The sequence below is a fragment of the Marmota monax genome, unplaced genomic scaffold (genome assembly GCF_021218885.2).
Source record: "Marmota monax isolate L192 unplaced genomic scaffold, Marmota_monax_Labrador192_F-V1.1 WCK01_AAM20220418_F8-fsc00084, whole genome shotgun sequence".
Lineage (NCBI taxonomy): Eukaryota > Metazoa > Chordata > Mammalia > Rodentia > Sciuridae > Marmota > Marmota monax.
The window spans coordinates 4681146-4708713 of record NW_026694575.1 but is presented as its reverse complement, the minus strand read 5'-3'; the positions used below and the strand labels follow the sequence as shown (position 1 = coordinate 4708713).

The following is a 27568-nucleotide window of genomic DNA, read 5'->3' as shown; positions in this document are numbered from 1 at the left end:
CCAACTCTCATTTTATATTACTGACCTACTGCCTCAGTCTGATTGTGTATTTAACTGTACTATCCAATGACAAACCTTGCCATTTCTGGCCTCCATTCTTAGCTTTTTTTAAAATCCATTTTCCATTATGACTTTGCAAAGCTTGCACTAAAATAAATTGAGTGAGGACACTATTGTTTATATCCATTATTTGTTTCCCATCATCTACAGCAGTGATTTTTCAATATATTCCTAGAAGACTCAAGATCAACAGAATTGCCTCAGTTTCTAGGGATTAAGGCAGAGCCTCAATGTATGAGATTACCTTGTTGGCCCTGTTCTTCAACCTTCAATTGGTTGCTTAATTTCTTTAAATATTTGTGCAAGTCTCTTTGTAAAAAAATTTCCCAAACTCTTTGTGGTGTTGCTCCTACATTTCTATTCAGACTTAATTTACTAAATGAAACATTTCTAATTCAGCACACTGGATTCAGAAATGCTTGTGAATATGAATGAATGTGAAAATATGTAGGTATATGTACATGAAAAAACCCTAATTCACCCACCTATAGAAAATATACATGAAATTGCTATGAACCAATCTATATTCATTTAGGTTTCATTTAGAAAGTTTAGCATTAAATCTTTTTTAATATATAGGTATATATTCACAAAATATAAAGTTATATATAAAATACATATAAATATATGTAAGATCATAGTTATCAAGGAATTGAGAATCCCTGAAGTTTTTTTTTTTTGATCACACCTTTATTCTTTTTTGATAATATCCTGTTATCCACACAGAATAAGAAAACACAAAGAGGAGAAATTGTTGCAATTTTATTTTACATTTAAAAATTATTTGTCTCATATGCTTCAGTCATAAAGTGAATATAAATAAAGATACATATAGGTGCTTTAAACACTGACAAAATCTATAACAATATATATTTTCAAATCAAACTTCCTATTTTTACAATACAGTGAAAAACTAAGTTCATAAAAAGATTACATACGAAAATATAATAGTAAATTAGTTCATTCTCTGAATATATGGCTCTGAAGGTAGGTTAAAGTATTCACTTCACTTGAAAAAAATCCAGACACTACACTGCATGTAGATTTAAATTAAGTATAGTCTTCCTTCCGTTAACAGTTTATTCAGTGTGAATCACAGAAGATCCATGAAGGGTCATCACTTAAGAAACTCTCCTTAGAATCACAATCAAAATTGAAAGCCTGGTTGAGAAGCATGGAAATGCCGGCTCTTGATACAATGTGGAGACAAGAGTATTTCGCACTCTGGCACCACTCTGGCTCTTAACTAAACTCCTCAGTAACCTCAGGGCAAGTAGTACCTCCCTCTGATCAGAGAGAAGCCCTTACTGCTGAGGACACTGGGTCTCCGGAGTGGATTTGGAGGACACGTATACAATAGGGTGTGATTTCTTACAAGGTTCTTTTTCCAATTTGCTTGCAGGTTCTTTCCCTTCATTAACGTCTGTTTGAAGCATTGACTCAGCGGCTAACCTACAGGCATTAAAGCATCCACTCTGAATTCAAATGTAGTTAATGAAAAAAATAGAGAAACAAACCCGTAATATATTGAGCCTCTAAGGAGGAATGGTGCTATTTTTTTTTTAATAAGGAAAAAAATTAGTTGACTCTAGTACCATTAAAATACTAAATGACTCTTGAAAGGAATTATTCTTATCAATAGACTTAATTTTTAAATGTCTAGTAAATATGTTAAGGTTGATAAAAAGGCTTGTTAAGGCCTAGATTAAAGAATTAAATTTGATGAGATATTTATCATGATAAGTACACATAACACAAAAATTGAAATGCTGGAGCAGTATTTTAAAGATAACATGACACACAAAAGGCCCATGCACAAGATGAAAACACCATGGGATCCTGGCTGCACAGATGTCTGTCTCAGACAATGAAAACACACTCAAACTGAGTTTCAACTAGGAGAATAGTTAAAGAAAAATATAAACAGTGGGGAGATACTAAAATAGGCCTGCGAACACTTTAAAGAAGAGCATCAATTAAATTTATAAAGCATGTGACAGTGAAGTTTCCAATAAAAACCACTTTTGTTATAAAATCATCTTCAGATTGTGTATCTAAGTTAAGCATGCAAGACACAAGGTTGGAAATGTCTGCAGTGAGCAGATGGACTCACACGCACGCAAAAAAAAAAAAAAATCAAGTGTTTTGTGGTATTTTATTTGTTTTTGTTTAACTAGCAAGGCAAATAGTTTCCAATATGCAATTTGAGTCAAACAATTTAACTAGATACATTGAAGCAATATTTTTTTCAAGCACAAAAGGGCAGAAGAAGAAATGAAGGCAACATAGCTAGCAAGATATGCACTGATCGGTTCTGGAAATCCACCTCTGGAAGACCATACAGGCCACACACACACCCACACTGTGAGCCACGCAAACCCGCACTGGCCATATGCACACTCCCACAGTGAGCAACACACACACATGCACGGCCTGCGGAACTCGCCTCAGTACAGTTAGCGCTATGGGTACTGTCAGGTAGCATCCATTTGTCATTTCCTCAAGAATATCAAGCTCTTATTTTATGTGACTTACAACATTATACAAAAACTCAAGGAAGGAAATAATTAATTAGTCTTCCTTACAATAACAACAGCAGCTAGAGTTTTATCATTGTTGAGTACATTTAGTAGCACTGAAAATTTAAAGAAAAATCAGATAAAACATACAAGGAAGTTCTTTTACATACGATGGACTGTTTTACTTTTTTGATTAAATGCACACAGAAAATGCCTGATTCTGTTCCCTTCTTTCTAAGAACAAAGTAGCCCTAGTAGCACCTTAAAAACCTCACTTCATTGGAGACAACCCAAGCTGGCTACTGTCACAGAAATAAGTTTGAATTTTACATGTCTAAAAGTGTTTATTTTTAATATACCTGCCATTGCATTACACAACCTTCATCTTGATTTCCCCTCCATTTCCCTCACTCACTTCTATTTATCTTACCCAGATCCTGCTGTGCATGCCCAGAACTCCAGCTGCAGCCAGTTACATCCTCTTCCCTCTGTTCACTTGCTCTTACCTTCTCACTTCTATTCCTTTTAAAGGACAAGGCCCTTCAACTGGTCCTTCAGATACACATATCTGACACTTTCTCTTTTAAGTCACAAATTCAATTATGCAGAAATTGGAGGCTTTGATGTTTTAGAAAAAATGGAAACAAATTACCTTGGATATTTAAAAATGTCAAAATAATTAAAAGTAATGTCTGAAGGACTGGTATAAACAACATCAAAAGCCATAGAAAACTTCACCTACATTTTCTTAACTAAACTGTCTTCAGACTACTGGAAAACCTTTGAGAAGGTAAGTTGATTGTTCCTTCATGGCTACTCCTTTACCAGGAGAAAAGTAATAGCACATTTATTCAAATCAATAAGAGAGATGTGTGGCTTTCTAATGACTCCCTTCTTCAGGAGTCCTTTCCCCTTGCAATCATTTTTGTCTTTTTCAAAGTTTTAGAGAAGTTGAAGGCGGGCAGATGAAACTGGGGGATTAGACTGCATGCAATATTGAGAAGACAGATAAAGAGACAAAGAGCATAGCTCATGCAGCGAGAAGGGAGAGAAAGGGAGGGCTGCTGGCTGCCTTGAAAAGAGGACACTGACCTGAGAGAGCCGGGCGTGTTCTCACTTCTTTCACTTAAGGCTTGAGCAAGCTTCACACATTTCTTCTCCTTCTTTGGCTGCACATCCACGGGCAGATTTTTGTGAGGAGAGAGAGGGGCAGTGGGAGTGTTTGCAGACACTGACTTTTCTAACTGCAAGTCACCTTCTGAAGGGTTAGGACAGGACTGTGTCTCCTTGTGAGGTGGGAATCTAGAAGTTCCTTCCCCGGCAGCACTGCTGGCACATTCGTCTTCAGCAGGGGTCACATCCAGAGGTAGCACCTCCCGCCTCTTTTTGAGTATAGGAACTTCGATTTTCTCTAAGAATGAAAACCATTAGAAAAATCCAGTCAATGAACAAAAGACAGACCAAGGGAGAGCAATTATATATGAAGTCTTTTCCTTTTTTCTATTCTTTCAAAATCCACTCATCTCCTCACTGAAATCTGTTTCTTTTTTTTTTCTTTCTTTTTCATAGATTGCATTAATTAAAGCTTTTATAGGTTATTTTGACCATAAGTCTTTCCTTGGGAACTCAATACAGGAATTCTAGGAATGAATAAAATGTTCTCTTGTAGTATTTTGATAAAAAATTCTAAGGGGAGATGGTTCCTAAGGGAGACCTTGGTGCCATGGACATAAAGATGCAGTGGCCAAAAGTCAGGGAGTTTAGGATCAAGTCTGGCACTTAGCAGCTGGATGACCTTAGGAAAGTATTTAATCATCCTACATTATAAGGTTTCTAAATCTGCAAAATGCAGATTAAAAATACCTACTTTGCTTTGTCTGTTACAAGGATTAAATGAAAAGAACAGGTCAAACTCTGAATATTGGATATCCCTTGCTGCTCCTTTGAAACCCACATCATCTGGATTTACTAACCATCCTCCTGTCCCTTTGCTGTGTTCAGTTCAGCACACTACCCCTGAAATTCCTAATGGGTAATTTTTACTCATAGGAACTTACTAGGATCAGGGAAGAGAAAAAGGACAAAAGAAAGAGAAGTCTTTTAAAACAATATAAAAAACTTATCATCGTTGACATTTTCCCCATTATTGACCACAATGAACAGAGTTCAGCCTGTTAACAGGGTGGGGCAGAAACCTGTTGAGAATCCTTAACCTAAAACATGTTGACAATATCTTTTGGGGAGGGGAGGGAGTTAGGACCATCACATTCATGGACTTCTTTACATTTGGCCTTTTATTTTAAAATTTATACATAGTAAAAATCATTTTTTGTAATATACAAGAGGCAGAGAGTGTATTGGGCTATTTTTTTCTCGGTGATGTGACTTGCTCTAATAACTGTCCAAACATTTTTCCTTAAAGGCTAGAACTGTAAGAGAAGAGGTTGGGTAGAAATCTCCAGTGATAAATCCCCCACAGAACGACCAAACTAAATAACTATATGCCACAAAAATACATTCATAAGAACTCAGAAAACCAGAACAGGTAAGTTAGACTGTGAAGCCCACAAGGGGAAAGGTTCCCTGTTACTGCAACCCCTTGTCCCCAAGCTTTCATGGTACCACCTGCAGAAAGCCCCCAGAACTCAGTGTGTACACTGAAAAAAGTAAGCAAGAAATAGATATTTGACTTCCTCACCACCAGAGTAACTCTGTGGGAGTCTCACTGCATGGGCTCACAGCAAGTACTGAGAACTCCGTGGGATGCTCCTGAGACCAGCTAGAAGGAAGGAGAAGTAGGGCTTGAACTAGCACACAGAACTTGGCACTGGCCCTCCATCCCTGCCAGAGGAGACATGCTAGCAGACAGAATGTTTGGGAATGTTTACTGCTGGAGGCGGGGTCCATAGATCCTCTGGACTCAAGAGCCTGACTGGCTCTCCCACATGCCTTGAGTGTATTCCATGAATCTCCCATGGGTCCATCCAGGTTGGAAACTGCACCAGCAGCAGAGTTGTCAAAAAACCTGCATCTAACCTGAGCTCAGGGTGCCCTCTAATGCTGAAATGGAATACCATAGGCAGTCTGCTAAAAATGTCTAAAAAAGCCCACTGAAGTAGAATAGTCACAAACAAGTCCAGACTGTAAAAAAAAAAAAAAAAAAAAAAAAAAAAAGGAAGAGATACCTAATTCATCAATGCAGAGACAAAGATATATGTTACAAGGACTAAGAAGAGCCAAGGAAAGATATCCTTATCAAATGGACAAAACATATTGCCAAAGATAGACCCAAAAGACATTCATATGCATGATTTGGTAGACAAAGAATTTAAAATATCTGGTTTAAAAAAAAACTCAAGAAACTTCAAGAAGACAGAGGAGCAATTAAGAAAATTTTATAAGGAGACATTTAACAGATTGAAATAATTTTTAAAAATCAAATTCTGGAGCTGATAAATAAATGAAATAAAAAAGCCACTGGTGGGCATTAATAGCAGAACTGATCAAGAAGAGGAAAGAATTGGTGAGCTTGATAATAGGCTATTTGAAAACAGAGGAGAAAAAAGAATGAGAAGGAATGAGGAAAATTCATGAGATCTCTGGGACACCATTAAAAAAGCAAATCTATGTCATTGGTGTCCAAGAGGATCTAGAGAATGACAAAAGGTTAGAATTAAGTTTATTCAAAAATATAACAGAAAACTTTCCAAATCTAAGATACAAACACCCAATTACAGGATAATCAAAGGTTGCCAATCAGATTCAACCCAAATAACTCTCAAAGGTCAAAGACAAAGAGGACTATGAAAGAAGCAAGAGGAAAGAAAGAAGCAAGTGACACAGAAGGGAATTCCAATATGACTGGTGGACTTCTCAGCAAAAACCCAAAGGACATAAGGGAATGAGATGATATCCAAACTGCTGAAGGAAAAACATCTGCCAACCAAGAATAATGTACCCACCAAAGCTTCTTCAGAAGTAAAGGGAAGACAGACCTTCCCAGACAAAACCTGAATGCACTCATGGCAACCAGACCTATCTTACAAGAAAGGCTGAAGGGAGTTCTTCAAATGCAAAGAGAAAAAAATAAAAAGGATGAGAATGTCTAATATGAAAACATCTGAAGGTATAAAAACCCACAGGTAAAAGTGAGCATTCAGATAAATCCAAAATAACATGGGAACTAGGGGATGTAAACCATTTATATCCTTAGTAAGAAGCCTAAAGGACAAAACTAATACAAATACAGTAATCTGCTAAGGGATATGTAATATAAAAAGATGTAAATTTTAACATCAAAAACTCAAAATATGGGAGAGAAATGGAGTTGAAGAGTAGAAGGCTTTTTTCTTTTTTTGCTTTTGAAATTAAGTTGTTGCAGCTCAAAATAACCTGTTGTAATTATAAGATGTTCTGTGAAAGCCTCATGGTAATCACAGAGCAAAAACCTTAAATAGATACACTGAAAATAAAAACCATGGGATCAAAACATGCTGATAGGAAAAAAAAAAAATCACTTAACAACAAAGGAAGACAGGAAGATAAGAACAAAGATGTACAAAACAACCAGAAAACAAGTAATTACATGACAGTACCCAAATCTGACTCTGCTGCCTACAAGACACTCACTTGTAAGGAATATAGAGAGAGAGTGAACAAATGGAAAAAGATATTCCATTCAAATGGAAACCAAAAGAGAGTAGGAGTGGTTATACTTAGATAAAATATGCTTCAAGTCAAAAACTGAGGAGACAAGGCCATTACAGAACAAAAAAAAGAGTATACAACAATTGTAAATATATGTCTAAATACATAAAGCAAGCATTATTAAATGTAGAAAGATAGGCAGCAATTTTTTTGCAGTGATAAGATACTTTAACAGCCCACTTCTAGCAATGGAAGAGCATCTAGCCAGAAAAGCAGCAGAGAAACATCAGATTTAAACTGTACTCCAGACCAAATGGAGCTAACAGAAGTTACAGACCTTTCCATGCACCAGCTGCAGCACATTCCTCTCAACTGCACATGAAATGTTCTCAAGGGTATCATGTCAAGCCACAAAAGAGAACATCAGAAACTGTACAAAGATGTAAAAATTAAACATACTTAGAAGCAACCAATAAGTCAATGAGGAAATTAAAAGATAAATTTAAATATTTCTTTTCACAAGTAAAAATGAAAATATACCAAATATGCCAAAACTTTATGCTTTCAGCAAAAGCAGTTCTAAGAAGGAAGTTTATAGCAATAAACTCCTACTTCAAAAAAAGAAGGAAGAGAACAGCTTAGTGGTGGAGTGCTTGCCTAGCACGTGAGATGCACTGGGTTCAATCCTCAGCCCTGCATATAAACAAAATAAAGGTTCAAAAACAATTTAAAAATTTTTTTTAAAAAAGAAGGAAGATCTCAATATCTCATGTCAATAAACTAGAAGAAATTAAGAAAAAAAAATAAGACCAAAATTAGTAGAAGGAAGAAATGGTAAGGATCAGAGCACAAATAACCAAAATAGAGGAAAAAAAAATAAAAGATAAATGAAGAATTGGTTTTTGAAAAGATAAACAAAATGAATAAATCTTTAGCCAGACCCAAAAAAAAAAAAAAAAAAAGTGACAAAAAACTCAAATAAATTTTAAAAAATCAGAGGTGAAAAAGGAAACATAAACTGACCCCACAGAAACAAAGAATTTTAAGAACTAGTAAATACAAACAAATTGGAAAACCTGAAAAAAAAAAAATTTCTGGAGAGCAGAAGGCAACAGCATATCAAAATAATTAAATACCATGATCAAATGGAATTCACCCTAGGATCTAAGAATGACTTAAAACACAAATCAACAAGCTGATATATCACATTACAGACAAAAGGGCAAACACCATACGATCATTTCAATAGGAAAAAAATTGACAAAACTTAATATTCTTTTTTGATAAAAACTCTGAATAAATTAGGCATAGAAGGAACACATCTCAGTATATTAAAGGCCACAGATGATAAACCCACAGACATCATACTCAACAGGGTCAAAATCAAAGTGTTTCCTTTAGGACCTGGAACAAGACAAGGATGCCACTAGCATTCACTGTTATGACTCAACACAGAACTTGAAGTCCTAGCAGAGAAATTAGATAAGAGGAAGAAATAATAGGCAGCCGAATTGTAAAGGAAACTGTCCCTGTTTTCAGATAATATAATCTTTTACAGAAAATTCTGAATACTCTACTTAAAAATTATTAGAACTAATAAATACAGTAAGGATATAAGATACTAAAGCCAATATATAAAAGTCAGTAGTGTTTCCATTCAACAATAGCAAATTATCTGAAAAAGAAATAAGGAAAGTAATCCCATTTATAAAAGCTATGGTTTTAAAAAAAAAAAAGTGAAATAAAATACCTAGTAAAAAATTTAATCAAGGAGATGAATGAGCTCTACAGTGAAAACCATAAAACACTGGTGAAAATTGAAAAGACAGAAAAACATGGCAAGATATCTCATATTCATGAACTAGAAGAATTAATATTATTAAAATATTCATTCTACCCAAAGCAATCTACAAATTCAATGCAATCCTCATCAAAATTCCATAACTTTCTTTACAGAAAAAGAAAAAAATAATCCTAACCTGTCTTAAACAATAAAATTTCAAATAGTCAAAGAGCAGAAAGAACAAAACTGGAACAATCCTAGTACCTGACTTCAAAATATACTACAGTGCTAAACTGACCAAAATAGCATGGTACGGGCACAAAAACAGTGAAGAGAGCAATGGAGCTCAGAACACACACTGGGGAAAGGACAGTCCTTTAATAAATGGTGCTGAGAAAACTGGATCTCCACATGTAGAACCATGAATATTCATTGTTTCTTCATTGAGAACATTCTCAACTTCTACAAAATCAACCTTTTTTAAATTTCACAGATGAATAGGATCGTGTAGTGTTTGTCTTTTTGTGCCAGACTTCTCTCTTATCATATACAAAAGTCAACTAAAAACTATAAAATTACTTGAAGAAAACATAGGGAAATGCTGCATGACCTCGGTCTGGGCAAAGGTTTTTTAGACAATCCCTCAAAAGCAGGAGAAACAAAAGCAAAAATAAGCAAACCGGATAATATCAAACTAAAAAGTTTCTATAGCAAAGAAAACAATCAACAAAGTGAAGAAAAACTACAGAATAGAAGAAATTGCTTGCAAATTATACAGCTGACAAAGCATTACTATGTAGTATCTATAAGGAACTAAAAGAACTCAATAGCAAAAACCCTTCATATAATCTGATTTTAAAAATGGGCAAAAGACCTGAACAGACATTTTTCTAATGAATACAGAGGTTTACGAAAAAATCCTCAACACCACTAAATCACTAAACATCAGGAAAAATGCAAATTAAAACCACAATGAGATACTATTTCATCCAAGTCAGAATAACTATTATCCAAAAAAAAAAAGAAATTCTGGTGAGGATATGGAGAAAGGAGAACTCTCATATACTGTGAGTGGGTCTATAAATTAGTAGTCATGATGGAAAATAGTATGGAAGTTTCTCAAAAATTAAAAATAGAATTAACATGTGACCCAGCAATCCCAATACTAGGTGTGTGTGTGTGTTTTTCTAGATATCTGAACTCCCATAAATGGAGAAAGAAAATGTGATATGTATAAGTAATAGAATACTATGCATTCATAAAAAAGGTATGAAATCCTGTCATTTGTGACAACTTGAATGAACTAAGGATCTTGTGTTAAATGAAATAAGTCAGGCACAAAAAGGCAAACACTACACGTTCCTATTAATCTGTGGAATCCAAACCAGGTTGATTTTGTAGAAGTTGAGTGTTCTCAATGAAGAATGAATATTTAAGGTGATCACATGCTAATTACCTTCATTTAATCATTACACAATGTATATATAAATAGAAACATAATAAATGTCCAATTATTATGTGTCAATAAAAAATATAGAATTCCCAATATTTAGTTGGAACATGGCCCCTGAGAATCAAGATTGAATTTTCTCAATCTTGCCTTGCTGTGACAGCAAGGCCACACAAATAAACTCTGCTCAATGGGATGGTGGCAGACAACACAAAAGGAGTCTGAATCCTGCAATGCCTCCTCAGACTTTCATCGGGGGAAGAATAATCACAAGCACTTAAACCTAAACTGTGTTTAGATCTTCTATAAATAATCCGAATTAGCATAACTTCCAACATTAGCTGCTTATTTAACTTTTCGGTATGACAATATGCTACGATTTTAAGTGGAAAAGCCTCAAGTGTCAGTATGATGAAGCCTAGACATCCAAAAAAGCCATATATCACATTCATGCATACCTAGTTCCCTTTGAATTTTTCAGCTGTAAATTTCCCTTATTAACTACAGATTGATAACCACAAAATTGGTTTGTAATGAGATTGCTAAAAGCTATAGTTTGAAAAAAATGTTGATACACTTTCTCAGAGCTACTTCGGACTTAAAAGACAAAAACACAGGAAACTTGCATACCTTCAGGTTCATACTTCAGCTTTAATTCATCTAGCTTAGCTCTCAGTTTCATATTTTCACTTTCTGCAAGCTGAAGGCATCTTTCATTTGCAAAAAGTTTTCGCTCGATATCCAGGGCCCGCTGGCTCTCAAACAATGCTTTCCTCCGCTGTATGGACAATTCACTTTTGCTGCTTTCATTTTCTTTGCTACAGTAACAGAAAAGAAGAACCAAGGAATGTTAATATATAATTTTGTGAATAACTTAGTGGGATGAATCTTTAATTTTATATTTGAACACTTGGTTAAAAATATATTTCTTTGGGATTTCTGGTAACAAAGAAACAACAAATAATTAAAGTTTAACAATAGCATCCCCCTCTGCCAAAATTCATGCATTATTCCAAGGTGATTCATGCATAAATTCCTTTTAAGTTATGAGATACTTATTCTTGAAAAATTTGGATTATAAGAATATTTTCTACATGAAAAGTCCTTTTTACTTACCAATCTAAAAAGCTAAACACAAATTATTTACTGAAAGTATTCTTCAGTAATTAGTAGTTATTAAATCTTGCATGCAACTCATGTATTACACAAAGACATGTTATTGACTTTCTTTTCTGTGGAAATTCCTTTTGGCAATTTGAACTTAAAAATTTGTTATTATATGAATACCATCTATTAAAATAAATAAAAAGTCTTTATCTTCCATCTGCCAACCCAGACACCTACTTTAAGTTCTCAAGCTTTAGCTGAAGTAAATCTGTATAATAGGTGTTATCTTCCAGAGCACCAGAGTTGCCTGAAGGTTTTGAATCCATACTTTCATATAAATTCTAAAGAAAGCAAAAATTCTTATTACTTACATAACAAATTAGGTTACTGTATGCTTATTAACAGTGGCAGCAGCCACATGTTAATCTCTCATCCTTTGACAAATACTCTTCAAAGATCCACCCACTTACCTGAGTGCAGTAGGTACAAGAACCACCAGTCCTTCCTCAGGTAAGAAAAGTGGCTCAAGGTACTACCGGTAAGTAAATCAAGAGCTAGATTGTGAATCCAGATCTAACTCACACTCATATCTCTGACTCCAATTATACCTGTCTTAGGATTTCACTCTCCTGGCTTTAAGAATGAGAGAAGCAAATGCTTTTTGGGTTGAATTCTGGTATGACAAAGCTATACAATGGAAAAATACGAAAAAGAGAGGAGATTCTTGAGGTTATTTTTGGTACCCACGCTTTGAATATTCTGATTCACTCTTTGAATATTTTCTTTACTGGAAAAAAAAAAAGCAGATGTTTAAAAACTTGCAAAGAATTTCAGAGATTGCACATTTAAAAATCCTCCTAATTTAAGGTCACAATTTTCAAAGTATAGCACAAAGCCCCAGGGATAGACTACATATACCTGCCAAGTGACACACTGCAAATTTAGCTAAAATTATAATACTTTTAATAGTTTTTAGAAGAAACAGGGATAAAGTCATATAAACAATTTTTTCTTCAAAAATGTCAAAATAAAGAAAGAGAAACTGTTCCAGATTAAGGAAGACTGAAGAGACTTCATAGTAAAACATGCAACCTTGGATTAGGCCCTAGAATTGAAAACACTAGATTTTTTTTTTTTTTCTTTTAAAATTTGCTTAGGGTATGTTTTCATCAGCTTTTTTTTTTTTTTTGGTCTCTGTGACCAAAAGATCTAACAAGAACAATGTAAGGAGAAGTTTATTTGGGGTTCATGGTTTCAGGTCTCAGTCCACAGATGGCCAACTCTATTGCTCTGGGCCCAAGATGATGTAGAATATCATAGTGAAAGGGTGTGGGGGAGGAAAGTACCTTAGAAAATGGTAATCGGGAAGCAGAGAGAGAGAGCTCTCTGCTTACCAGGGACAAAATTCCAGTCACCCCTCCAGTAACTTAACTCCTCTAGTCACACTCTACCTGCCTAAAGTTACTACTCAGTTAATCCATATAAGTGGATCAATCCACAGATCAGGTTAAACCTCTCATAATCCAAACATTTCCCCTCTAAAAATTCTTGCACTAACACAAGAGCTTTTGAAGGACATCTCATATCTAAACCATAACAGGGTATCAATGATAACTGGCAAAATGTAAAAAGTAGCTTGGTTAATAGCATGGTTCAATGCATATCAATGTTAATTTGTAATTTTGACCATTTGCTTATATCTCCAATAACATCATGGTGCTTAGGGGTAAAAGGACATCTGGTTTGGGACTCACTCTCAAAGTTTAAGAAAAAACATATAAAAACAGAAAAAGTTATAAATCAAGCGTACAAATAAGAAATAGGGAGCTCTGAGTCAAAGGCATGTAGGAGTACTTTCACTTTCCTGGAAGGTTGCACTAATTGCAAAATAAAATAAATTTATTAGAATTTATTAAAGACATCCATAAATTCCAGTGGATATACAATGTTGAATTGACAAAGCTCTAAAAATAATGGAACAGATAGCACTAAAAAATAATTACTGATGACATTCAGGCAAGAAATCTCACTGACATAACACTGAGCAGAAGACAGAAACAAGGGTATATATATTACATGATTCAATTTATATGAAGTTCAACAGAATGTTCACATAATGTTGACACAAAGTTAGGAGGTGGGAGCACTTCATTTAAATGGGGCTTTTCTGGAGTGCTAGGAATATTTTATGTAATCTGATAGTAATTGTAAGAATATACATATACAGATATAAATATGTGTGTATATATATAAACATATATATGTTAAAACTCACTGAGTTGTACACTAAAGATATAGGTACTTACAAACAATAACCAGATAATAACAACAAAAATAGAATAGATTGGTTTGTCTTTGCTTTAGTAAAAGAAGCATGGTCAATAATACTGAAAAGCAGAGACAAGAAAAAAATAATTTAAAGATTGAGTCAATATGTACTGAAACTGAAAGTCAATTATACGATGAGAAACCTATTTAAACTGAAAATTTAAGATATTCAAATAAAAATCTAGCCACATCTTTTCAAGATATTATACGTACCTTAAATTTCTCCAGATTTCTAATTTCACCTAAAAGATGTTTTATTTCACCGTTCTTCTGCTCTAACATGGCAAACAACCGTTCCTGCTGCTCAAATTCAGTTTGAGATCCTTTCATCTGTAGCAATGTAGCAATCTGTAACTAGAATTCCCCCACCACAACAAAATTGAGATATTCTGATAAGCATATTTGTGGAACAATTTGTATTTTGTACTAATATTATTTAGAACTTGTTTTGAAAACTAATTAGTTATTTCTAGTCTAATAATTGGAAAATATACATCAATTAGTTTTGTTGTAGACATAACTTTGGAGTACTTCTACTTTTTAATGATATCTGAAGTCTTTAATATAGTTTTACCTAGTTTGTGATACAAAATTGAACAGCATGACTGTGGTCCAGAGGGTGTCATTTAACTGGTAAGTAAGCCTGGACAAATGTGGCCTGCTATTCATCACCTATACTAACTCCTGTTAAAGCGATTTCTCAAAATTCTCCATTAGCTTTACTTTAGTAGGGGAAATTGTTAAGCAGCTCAGTCACAAACATGATATTCACAATGATAAGAATGGGAAGTACCATATGAGTATTTTTCTACACTTTAACCCCAAGACAGTTCTGAGAGGCAAGTTCTATCACCTCTACTTTGTAAATGAGGTATGCCTTTTAGATGCTCTCAGAATATATGTCCCAGGTAACACATCTAGCAAATGACAACTATGCTTCAATCCAGTCCATCTAATTCCAAGTTTGATCAGTGACCTTTCCCATTTCTCTGGTAAAACTGATATCTTGAAAAAAAAATCTAAACTTTCTTCCAAACACCACCTTAGGAACGTCAGGCAGAACAGACCATACATTGGAATTCTAAGGACTGCTATAATCTTGGAATCTTTCTAATTGCCATAAGGTTTTCTGTTACTTCTTATTTGTGTGCAGCAACAACCAACAAAACCCTTAAAATTAAAGGGGTTAATTACATGCTTTGAGGAGCTGCAAGAAAAGGGAACCCTAAATAGTTCAAATTTCCATCTAAAATAAGCCTTCATGAGAAGTGAGAAATGGCAAAAGCTAGTCTCATTTGATGCAGGAACCCAGAAAGACTCAGAATAAGTGAGAAACAAACACTTTTAAATTCCTTTTCCCTATTCTACAAAGATTTAAATCTCCCTGGCAAGGTTAGCGAATGATCATTAAAATAAACAATTAGTAGTTGCTAAACACACTAATGTTTTTCCAAGATTAACTTTTTAAAAACATAAAAGTATCTTATGATCTACCTGGAATTTCTAATTTTTAAAAAAATCATGCAGTTCTAGAAAAAAATATAAAAGTATACCCCTTAAAGGAAAAGATGGCTTTTGTGATATATTTATCTATATAATGCTAATATGAAGTAGATTTAACAAACATTTAAGAGCGGTAATTCCACACCTTCATTCTTTGCATCTGTTCTCTATTAAATGCATTTTGCTTCTTTAGTGACTGATACTTGACTTTCATACCGATAAGTTGGCGTTCCATTGCCGCCCTTCGATCTTCTACCTGGAAAACATTGATATGTTTAATTGTTCTTGTACTAAATGAAATAACAGTTTACACAATTCAATTATTAGAATACTTGTAAGTACCTCTGCAAACAAAGAGTTGCCCTTACTATTGGGATCCAAGGCTTGCTGGAGGGCCTGGCCCAATTGCACCTGCAGATCTTGATTTGCTACACGAGCTTTCTAAATTCAAAAGAAAACAATTTAGCTAATAGAGATTAAATTAGTATGAAAACAATTTAAAAACTGGAAACAATACTACTGTAATCATAATACCTCTAAGGCATTATAGTATGAAACTGCTTCTTTCTCCCGCTCTTCTTTTTCTTCTTTAAGTCGGTCTACCTGGCGCATTAAGTTAGTACTAAGACGTTCTAGTTGTTCCTGTCTGTACTGTAGTTCATTCACTTCTTCCTTGAGAGCATTCTATTCAACAGAAATTGAAAGACAAAATTCTCTTGAAAATGCTTTCATTTAGCAGCTGCTCAGCTAACTTATCTGTAGTGGTTCACATTCAAATTAAAACTACAAAAACCTGTCAAAGTTGTCAGATACCTATTAAAATTTTAAAAATTACTTAATTTTTCAGCAGGGAACCAAACAAAAGGCTCTAGAGACTGCTTCTTCTGACTGTGAATTCAGGGCTTTAATTTTTAATGACTCATAGTCTGAAATGAAAAATCTATGTTCACACAAATTTCAACTTCCACTGTACTAACATTTTATATTATGACACAAACTAGGATCAGAAAATGTCTATGTCCTTTCAGAGCTTTCATTAATCTAAGGTACTGTCTGCCTTATTTAATCAGGTCACCTAATACTATTTTATAAATAAAGTAATTCACCTAAACTACATAAAACATTTTTTGGATAGTTAGATCAAAGTAGATCAAAAAAAATTTCTTCCTCCACATTAGCTCATTAGAATTATTATAAAAACACATAAAATGTATGCAAAAGAAAAATTTAAAAATCTAAGAAAACACATGCCATAAAAATTACCTTCACACTTTCCATTTCAGTCAGCTCGACCTGAAGAGCCAGCATCTCTGAAGACATGCTTTCATGGACTCGCTCAGACATCATCCGTATTTCCTCCGATTTATGAGACAGGAGTTCCTTCTGGTGGTCTACTTTGTGCTTTAGCTGCTTTTCACTAAGCCTAGCTTCATCTAACTCTCCTTTTAGTTTTTCTATCTAAAGTATAAAAAAAAAATCACAATTTTATAAATCAAAAGGTATTTTCTTTCTGTAAAACATCACTGAATGATCCAAACTTGTACAAGAGACTAGTAGAGCTTCCAAGGAAACTCCAATAGTGACCCACCTTGTTTTATAAACAGTCCATTCTAGCCATCCAAGTGGTTTGGATGCATTAAAGCTACCAGAAGCACTGTGTAGCTGTGTAAACGATGCTGTGACCAGCCATGCCGAAGCAGAAGCCTGATTGGAAGGCTACCACAACAGTCTAGGGGAGAGGGGATGGTGGGGACTAGAGCCACAGTAGCCTACATCAAGGTTCTGTTGGCCAAATCCCCACAACAGGCTGATGAATTCAACATGAGAAGTAAGAGAAAGATACTGGGAAAAAAAAAAAAAAAAAGCCAAACTTTTGGCAAAAGTGATTTAAGAACATCAGTAAGACTGAAAATTTTGTATTGATTTACTCTTTGCTCTACCACCTAAGCCATCTCTACAGTTGGTCCTTACTTCAGGCCCTGAAAAAATATCCCCTATACTGCTACATTTGTTTATGTAATGAAAGCTACATGAAAAAAAAAAAAAAAAAAAAAAAAAAAACCCAACAGGAGAAATGAAAATGTATCATTACCAGTCGTTACTGTCTAAAATCAGACTAGTTCCAGACAAGCTAGACTATTTGTCAGTAATGTGCAGGATGAGTATGTATTTCACAAAAGCATTATTTGTTTGTTTTACCATCTATTAGGAAAAAATAAACCAACTCAAATATGTGATTTCATTACTAAAAATAGAAAAACACTTAGAGCTAAATCAATAAAGAATTAAGGCAGCAGTATAGATTGTACACAGACATGGAAAAAAATCTTAGAAGATGTTACAAAAAAAAAAAAAAAACCTAAAAATTGAAAGAGACTTCTGAGAAGACAATAAAAAGTCAAGCAAGTTTTGAAAGAAAGGGTTTGTAAAAGTCTGGATTCCACACGAAGAGGAGCCATGGTGAAGTTCTGGATTCCTAAGTAGCAATCTGAAGGCTGGATGGGTGGGGGTGCTAGAAGGGAATGGGCATTCATGAACAGCTGTTGTCTATTTCGTGTTTATGTATGAAGTAGAGCTAGTATGTAATGTGTCATCAGATTATGTACACACTCAGTGACACAGAATTTGGTGTGAGGAAGACTTGCTTCAATTCACAACTGACAATTTCTAGCTCTCACCTTGTCCAATATGCTTGATCTACCTAAACATTGGTTTTCTCATCAGTAATATGGAGATAACAATAGGATTTCCCTTAAAAATATATTTTGAGAACTGGATCATGTTTTTCCTCAAAAAATAAATTATAAGGTATCAATACTAATATATAGTAATTTATAAGGAACTACTGATTTGTTCTACAGAATTACAAAGCACACCACTAGCTGCAGTAAAGGCTAAGGGACCACTCTTTCTGAAAGGAGACTGCTTGACTATGAGCAAGGATGCCCCAGTAGTTACTAAATAAATGAATCATAAAAAAATTGCTGTTATCAAAATTGGAAAATTATATGTAATTAGAAGGCTATATTGATACAAGTCTCACTTTTATAAGTTATTTTATATGTTTTTGTTTCTCAGTGTTTCTACTCTCAACATTAAAATGACAGAAAACTGATCTATGCTATTTTCACAGTGGTACTTGAGAAAAATCTTTATCACCTTACATTAACAGATGGTTGCATCAACATGGGGTATTTTTGCTCTGAAAACATACATATATTCAAACCTTGTTTTTTAGTTCATTCACTTCCTGTCCATGGCTTCTGCTTAGCTGCTCTTCTAATTGTTCTAGCTGCATTTTTTGTTGTTGCTTAATAGCTTCACATTCACAGCTCAAACTTTCTAACATGCGACTCTTGAGCTCAACTTCTCTCTGAAGAGTATATTTTTCTTGTTCATAATTCTGAAAATAGATTCAATTACATAAAAATCACTTAAAGCTATTACATATAATCAGTTCTCACCTTCAATTGGCTTATTCCTGTTTCATACATTTGCTGCTTTCTGAGGTACAACCACATGTTAAATCCGGAATAACTTTGTAGCTCATCAGTTTTAGTGAATCCCTAAGGTATATTCTGAAAGTACAGTAATGTCAAAAACACTCAGGCTGAAGTTAGTACAGGCATCAACTCTAGAAAAGATGCAAGGTTACCACTTTCCAATCTGGGGCTCTGATGCCCTAGTAACCCACAATGCAAAACATAACTGGGGAGGCATTCTCTGGATTCCAAAATCTGAATAAAACTTTGTATGATGAGTACCATCAGGCTACCTTAAAATGTCCCTGCTTTTGGCTGGAATATCAACTGTCACAGCAGCATGTCTTATCTCATGCTGACCAAAAACTAGGCATTTGTTTGACGATTAGGAAAATAAGCTACTTATTATTTAGTACAGTTTGATAGCACAACCTTCAAATCTGGAGTCCATCTGAGAGAGAACATGAAAAAGTAAAGGGACTTTTGGTAACAAAAGACCAGAAACAAGGTCTTAGGCATTCAACCTTCCATCTATTCCACACATACTTACTAAGAACCCAGCAAATATGCCAGGTAACAGAGAAACTCAGATAAATATAAAAAATGATGCCTGACTTCAAGGAGGATCAATGTCTAGAGGAACAATAAACACACAATTCAGCAATTACATTAAGTCACAGTAACTGGTAAGTGCTAGCTCAGAATACACTTCCTGAAGGAAGTAATGTCTATATTGGTTTTTAAAGTATTAGGATACATGCTTACATACTACGTTCTGATGCAGAGAACATCATAAAGTGAATAACTGTTTAACTAGTCAGATCATTCAGGTGTCTGAGCTCCACACAGGATCAGATATCATTTGCATTTTATATGCAGGGGATGTTCCAAGACCCTGGGTGGATAGCTGAAACCACAAGTTGAACCAAACTCCATATATACATATGTACACACATATCTTGATGAGTTTTAATTTTAAATTAGGCAAGTTAGAGATTGATAACATAACTAATAACAATTATAATAATATGCTGTAATAAAAGTATGTGAATATGATCTCTCTCAAAATATCTCATTGTACTATGCCTAGGTGAGGAGAGGAAGTGAGGTGGAGCAGGTGGGATAAAGTAGGATGGCACCGGATTTCCTCACACTATTCAGAATGGCATGCAATTTAAAATTTATTATTTACTTATGGCACTTTCTATGTAATATTTTTAGACTACAGTTGTCCAGAGGTAATTCACACTAAGAAAAGTGAAACTAGAAATAAGGAGGGGGCCTACTGTATGGTAAAGTCCATGATACAGATATGGTAATTGCTTCACTACCCTGTAGAAGGCATTGACAGAGAAGTATTAGTTCAAACTCCTTCATGAAGCTTTAAAATATAAGATAAAATGAAACTAGAAAAAAGACCTAAAACAAGTAACATTATTTCTCCAAAAGCACTTCCACTTTTGATAAGTTATTTCTCCAAATAATTAGATAAGTTATTTCTCCAAATAATTATATATAACATGGTTTTATTTTCTACTATTAGATTTGTAATTCTTTGCTTTGCTTTATAATTAGGTATTGAGCTCGTGATCAAGAACAGTACCATATGGAAAAACAAGAGCTGTCATTAGTAACTTTTACCTGCTATATTTATAATTTTCAATTTTAGTTTATACCACTGAGGATTTACTAAATTAAACTGATTTATTCATTCTTTCAATAAATATTTGTGTGCAAAGCACTAGAGAATATAGCAGTGAACAAGACAAAATTCTTAAGGACCTTGCAATCCTGGAGATAATTAGAGTTAAGAATTAAGAGTGACTGATGCTACCAGGTGCAGTGGTGCACACCTGTAATTCTGGCGGCTCAGGAGGGAGGCAGGAGGATCACAAGTTCAAAGCCAGCTTCAGCAAAGGCAAGGTGCCAAGCAACTCAGTGAGACCCTGTCTCTAAATAAAATACAAAACAGGGGTGGGGGTGTGGCTTGAGTGCCCCTGAGTGCAATCCCTGGTAACTATACCCCCTGAACTCCCCCCACAAAAGAGTGAGTGATGCCGACTTTACATTAAAGTTAGGGCTAGTCTCTATGAGTGACATTTAACTGAAATCTGAAGATTGAGGATTCAATCTATGAAGAGTGGGTGAGGAACAACTAAGCAGGAGGAAAGAGCTCATATAAACCCATAAGGCAAGACTAGGACAGCCTGAACAAGGAAAAGCAGTTTCCTATGTTTGCAAAAGTCCAGCAGAAGTCAAATCACATAGGGATGTACAAACCCTCAGACTGTCTTTTGTAAATACAATCGAAAGCCTTATGCAGATTGAGAAAGGAGATGACATGATCTCTTGTGCTTTTCCATGAAAAAGAATGATTCTATGTTGAGAAAGAATGATCTGAATGGCAATGATGGAGCAGGCAATCTGGTTAGAAGGCTGGGAGAAAGAAGACAGTGGCCTAGATAGATGTTTTATAAATCATGTCCTAAGAATTTGTGGACTAAATGTGAGACTTCTAGATTTTTGGGTCAAGCAACTGAACGTCATTCAATTTACTAAATAAATAAGCTAAAGACAGAGAATGTTTGATTAGTAGACAGGGAATTAAATATTCTGTTTGTTTATATCAAGTTTGAGATACTCTTAAGTGGGCAATTGAATACATTAATTAAGAGTTCAAGGGAAGACTATTGCTCCTCCCTTGAACTCTTAATTAATTGTTAATTAAACAGTTTAGGTTGCTAAACTACCATGGGGGCATTTAGATGATATTCAGAGCTCCAAAATTAGTGAGGTCACCTATGTAGAGTGTGGACAAACAAAACTTAGTGATAAATATAGTAGGTAAATTGTTGTAGAAAGAGTAAACATAATTGAAACTCAGAACACACTGCTTTGGAAAGAATATCAGGAATTCATTAACTCATTCACCTTTAATGAAAATGGCATAGATAGGAAATTAGATCTTCAGAAAATAAAATAATTACTGCTAGACAAACCTTCAATAGCTATGCACACCCTCATAAACAGAGGAATCCACAGTCTTACCTCAGTCATGGTCATCATTTCATTACGACATTTATCTAATTGATTTTGCAATTCACTTTGGCTCTCCAATAGTTGTAAACCATACTGTGCAGCTTTTAGTCGCTCTTTTTCAACCTCTTTGAGCTTGCTTCGAAGATCTGCAATATCTGCCTCCATGTTCTTTTCCTGTTTTTAGCCTATTATAAATAGAAGAAATACAATTTTTTGAGCTTAAACAAAAAAAACCCCTACAATAAAACCAATAATAAAGGAACCATGTATCCCCAGTGCTACTATCATATAAAAACATAATATTAAGATTTTATTCCTGACTTGTAAGGAGTCAAATTTGCATTCTTGTTCTAAGAGCAAAAATTGTTCTGATAATTTTTTTACTTGAGTTGAGACCAAACCAAAAAGAACAGAAAAAAAAATACACTTAATTGTGCTCCTAAGAAACTCAACATTAGGAAACTATTCAATTGTTATATGTTAAATGTCCATAATTACTAAGGTAGAATTAGTCTCATAACTGTGTTACTGTCAAAATAATCAAAGTAAAAAGAGAGCAATGACAGAAACCAAGAAACTTTATGGTATGCATGCATGACTGCTACTTAAGAGTATAAAAAAACAGTTTTAAATCAGACTTACAAGATAAAGCAAAGAATATCCTGTCTTATTTTTTATAGTAGTACTACTTTGCTGAATGTATTTGTTTCTTTGGAAACAGATTCACATTATTTTTCTAATTACTCTTAACAGAGTATGTAAAATAGAAACTATGTTCACAGCAATTTCCAGGCTAAGCCTTACAACTTTATACATAGGATAACTGTACTTTAACTTAACTTCATTTATTGTCCCTTCCTCTTTGGCCCTATTCCCTTTAAGCCAAACTGAAACTGGACTTTGCTTTCATAGAGCATCAGATGATTCTCTATGTCTTAAGTTTATAGAAATATGCATTTAACAAACATTTACTGAATGCCCCATTAGCTAGGCTTCATTCTGGGCACTTCAGATCATTATGGTGTAAAACTGGCAAAGTTACTCTTTCATTAAACTTACATTCCAAGAGGGGAAAATAATAAGTAACAGCATAATAATTAAATACATTAGAAAATAGAATTGGAAGAAGAAAAAAAAAAGCTCAAAAGAGATACGTGGTGTAAATAGGAGACAAAAGATGGGAAATAGGTATGCATCATTGTGGGGAATAATGTTCCAGGCAGATGGGAAACCCTAATATGGAAAAAGAGTTCAAGATATGAACTAGAATTTAGGTCACAGATAATAAAGGAGCCGGCAGATCAGTCCAATATAAAGAGTTTGGCTTCTAGCGTGTGTGAAATGGGAAGTCACTTCAAAGTCTGAAGTAGACAATTTGGTAAAATTTAAAAGAATCATTTCACTGCTGTGTTGAATAGTTAGGATGGAACAAAACTGGAAGCAGAGAGACCATCTGAGATAATGCCTCATGCTAGGTGGTGGCATAGTAGGTTAGAAATGCCCAGATTCTGCCTATATTTTAAAGGTAAAGCCAAGATGATTTTCTTATATATGGAATATAGCAAAATAAAAAACGCCTTTAAAAAGTAAAAATACCTTCAAGGCTCTGCCCTGAGCAACTAGCAGAATGGAGTTGCCCTCATTTGAGATATTGATGTAAAGTTTTTTTTGGGGCCAGGGGGACCAGGATTTCAAGTTTTGCATGAAAGATGTCAAGCAGGCAGCTGAATGAATATATGTGTAGGAGAGGGGTGTAGGCTAGAGATATAAATTTGGAAGTTATAAGCACAAGTCCTTCAGATTGAGTATCAACAGAGGATGAACATAACAAAGACAAGAGGACGAAGGACTGAACCCTACTAGAAGGTGAGGAAAAAGATGTAAAGTATATTCAGGAGTTAACAGTGAGGTAAGGAGGAAACGAAGAGCATGTGCTGTCTTAGAAGCCAATAAACACAGTGTATTAAGGAGGTAGGAGAGATCATACAAACGCTGCTGCTAAGTCAAATTGGCCACTGGATTTTGAATTTATGGAGGTCACTGGTGACCCCAAGAGAATTTTGGTGGGAAGATGGGATAAAAGCCCACTTGAAATGAGTATGATAGAGAATGGTAGGAGATGAAAAAGTGACAGAAAATACAGTTTTGCTTCAAAAAGCAGACAAATAGAATAAAGATACAAAACAATATGTGTGTATACCCTAGGATAAATTCAGGACAGAAGATGACATAGGAGATACTGGAGAACTGCCAGAGTGATGTCCTTGACTAAAGGATGAGGTCTAATGTACTGAGAATGTAGCATGGATATCTTCTCTAAAATGAAAACAAAGCATACAATATAGATGCTGATTAACTAGGGAGATATAGTAGGGAGTATATTGAAGTAAACCTAGTTGGTTTTTTGTTCATTTATGTTTTGGTAGCAGGGTATTGGGGATTGAACCCAGGGCCTGGCCCATGCTAGGCAAGTGTTATACCACTGAGCTACATCCCCAACCCTAGTGTGACCTTTTAAATGCCTCACTTATCACTGAATTAGAAAACAAAGTTCTTAACTGAGAATCAGTAGGTAGGAGATTTTTTATAATAGGGTAAAATAGATACCATAAACTAACCAGTGCAGATTATTTTTAAATGCAAGACCTTTTCAAAACCTATATACAGTGAAGCTAGCCAGCTAACTGTTGCTTTATTAACAATAACTTATATTTGTTGGGGATTTACCACCTGCTAAAAGAAGTGCTTCAAATACATCATCTCATTTAATGCTATTCATGAGCCCATGTTAAGCCATTATTATTATCTCCATCTATCAAAATAAAAATGAGGTTAACCTCAAGGCCTCCCATCAAGGAATACACAAGGAAGCCAAAACATTAGTTCTGATTCATTCAAAAAATTTGCTGGAATTTTATTACATGTCAGACAATGCGCTTAGTGTTGAGGATAAAATAATGATCCAAACACTAGAAAATATTTTGTCTTCTTGAATTTTACAGTCCATTAGTAGAAAGGCATCAAATCAAATAACTAAACTATAATGTTACAAGTGTGATAAGTGCAAAAGGGAGAGCTGTAACTAAGGTGGTATCTAAGCCTATAACAAGAGGGAACTGTTCCCTGATTACGTGACTTTTCAGCTGAGCTCTAATGAGTGAAAAAGAATTAATCTATCAATCTGCAAAGAGTTAACCTATCCTTTAGCCATGGACGAACTAAAACTAATATGTGCCATACATTTTGCTTGGTACTCTATGTACATTTTCTTAGCAATGTTCTCAAAGATCTCATAGGGTAGAAGAACTTACATTTTAAACATGCAATCTTAATGTGGCACAGAAAGGTTAAGTAACTTGCTCAGGGTTATCAGTCACTCAGGAGCTAAATGAGATGGGAACCAGAGTCCATCTCCAAAGCCTGGTGCTCTAACCACATTTCTGTCTGGCCTCTCAAAACAGCATACAAGCCATGCGCAGTGGCTCACGCCTATAATCCCAGTGACTCGGAGGCTGAGTAAGGAGGATCCCGAGTTCAAAGCCAGCCTTAGCAATGGCGAGCCCCTAAGCAACTCAGTGAGATCCTATCTCTAAATAAAATACAAAACACGGCTGAGGATGTGGCTCAGTGGTTGAGGGCCCCAGAGTTCTATCTCCCTTACACCGCTCCACCCGCACTCCCCCCCCCCCCCGAAAACAGCATACAAAAAAACATTGGAACACAGGAAGCTCTAGAAATCAAAGCTGCCTAGGCCCTTTCACCTCCATCCCTTACTGGTGGCACAAACTCGGACAAGTAACTTAACGCCTTGTTTCATCACCTTCAATACAAGGAGGGTAATGACCATCTTACAGGCCTATTGAGAACATTAAACATGATAATGGATGGAATACAAATAGGGCAGGGAGACACGCATGATTTGAAAGTTTCGAGCAACGTTTTAAAAAAGTAAACAAAGGACAAAAATCATCTTGACGTTTTACTTGACCCAATGCATCCAAAATATCATTTCAACTTGTAATCATAATAATTGCCAGAGATACAGCTCTTGTGGGATACTACCTTTAAAATCCAGTGTATAATTTACATTTAATTCGGGTTGCCACAGTGGCTAGGGGGCCATCGTACTGGACAACGCACCTCCAGGGGCCATCAGTCTGAGGCCCCCAGCAGCCGCCTGGCCTTCCATATTTATCCAGAGTTCCCCAGAGAAGCGAGAACGTCCAACCGAAAACTGGGGCCCGACTGGAAGCCAGCTTATAAGAATTTAGGGTTCCGGAATCGAAGGCGTTCCGGCCAAAGCCTCCGCCAAGACCCCGGCCCCAGGCTTCCTCAAGCCCTGCTCCCCGCCGCCTACCGCTCCTCTCCACTCTCACTAGTCTTTACCTCTGTCGTCCTCACTCCTTCCCCCAGCTGCTGGCAAGAGCTGAGAGGTCCGGGAGTCCAGATCCGTGATGCTAACCTCAGCCTGCCAGAGAGTTGCGGTCCCATTCATTTACCTAGTAGTCCTGTAAGCGCCAGGGCTTTTTGAACACAGTTCCCGCGAGAACTCTCACTTCTCATGAAACGTTCCTCTAACAGCGCGAGAAAAGCCAACGCCGAGGAGCGTTCGGCAGAAGCGCCCCGCCCCCCCCCAACGACTGCGCAGGTGCGGGTGGCGAGCCCTGGGCTGGCGCAGGCGCGGACCTGGCCTCTTGGCGTGTCAGTTTTACCTCAGGTGGTTTTCCAGGCTTTCGTCTAGGTGTCTGCTTAAAATTGCTATGTTTGTGGGGCTTGTGGTTGTTTATGATAGGGCCTTCTGGAGGGACAGTGTCGGTTGGCGGGGATGGGTGGGACTGACCTTGGGGGCCGTTGTCAGCGTTGTCCACCCACCAACGGACTGTGCGCGTGCCCTCGGAGGACCTTCCAGCAGAATCTCTTGTGGTTCTAGGACCCGGAGTCTGCGTGGTGACGTGGGTCCACGGTTACCATGTGGCTTTGTGCCCCAACTTGTAGCGCCTTGGCGCCAAGTTGCACACGATACCTGTCACCAGAGGAAAGCAAAGCCCCAGGAAGAAAAAATGGCTGTCTTAAGTGACAGAATCACAGTATGAACTAATGCAGTCCGATTCCAGAACCCAGGCTCTTGAGAGCATGCGTGTTTAAATAATTTTGTTTTGTTAACCTAGTGTCTATACGTTATTTAAAAATTTAAGCATTCATAAAGAATGGCGTCCAACGTTTAGCGAACACTGCTGAGTCCTAGTAACCGTTATGGGGTCATCTTTTCTTGCCTATTTTAGGACTTGGTTTTTGACTCCCCTCCCTTCCATCATCAGCTTTTTTTCTTTTCTGTTGGACCGTCCCTCTCCACAGAAAAAAATGTTGTAATAACTGCCATTGCAAAGTGATAATAGTAATAATAATAATAATAGATAAAATTTTGTGATAACTGCCATTGCAAAATAACAACAACAACAACAATTTCCCTGACTCCAATCAGGTACAACCCCATTTGTTTGCTTCCCTTTGTAACAAAACACCTTAAAAAAAATTTTGCAATTACTAACTTCATTTTCTTACATTTTATCCCTGCCTGCTCCAACTTCAGCTAGGGTTCAATTCCAACCAATATAGTGAAATGACACCTCAAGATCACCAGTGATTTTTT

The 27568-nt window shown here is 35.8% G+C and overlaps 1 protein-coding gene across 6 annotated transcripts; it reads right to left on the bottom strand.

Moving 5' to 3' along the window:
- Positions 1-821: 821 nt before the first annotated feature.
- Positions 822-26888, bottom strand: Spdl1 (spindle apparatus coiled-coil protein 1). 6 transcript variants are annotated; one of them, XM_046421398.2, is made up of 12 exons: positions 26305-26521; positions 21928-22103; positions 18624-18800; positions 16661-16855; positions 15932-16081; positions 15740-15838; positions 15543-15653; positions 14108-14248; positions 11804-11907; positions 11090-11277; positions 3672-3990; positions 823-1512 (listed from the first exon to the last, which is right to left on the bottom strand). In XM_046421398.2, exons 2-12 carry the CDS (start codon positions 22081-22083, stop codon positions 1365-1367), a joined length of 1788 nt encoding a protein of 595 aa, XP_046277354.1. In that variant the 5' UTR covers positions 22084-22103; positions 26305-26521; the 3' UTR covers positions 823-1364. The 6 variants fall into 6 exon arrangements, with proteins under 6 accessions (XP_046277355.1, XP_046277354.1, XP_046277353.1 ...); XM_046421399.2 differs by lacking the exons at positions 18624-18800; positions 26305-26521 and adding an exon at positions 18862-18975 and having other exon boundaries at positions 822-1512; positions 21928-22064; XM_046421397.2 differs by lacking the exons at positions 823-1512; positions 26305-26521 and adding an exon at positions 26759-26888 and having other exon boundaries at positions 1521-3990.
- Between the last annotated feature and the right edge of the window lie 680 nt (positions 26889-27568).

Excerpts from the sequence above, each read along its gene's own strand:
- Spdl1 (XM_046421397.2), bottom strand. The coding sequence starts at position 22,083 with ATGGAGGCAGATATTGCAGATCTTCGAAGCAAGCTCAAAGAGGTTGAA. Across the intron at positions 16,856-18,623 it reads TGAATGAACTAAAAAACAAG|ATAGAAAAACTAAAAGGAGA; the intron begins GTTTGAATATAT and ends TTTATACTTTAG. Across the intron at positions 3,991-11,089 it reads GCTGAAGTATGAACCTGAAG|AGAAAATCGAAGTTCCTATA; the intron begins GTATGCAAGTTT and ends TTTCATTCTTAG.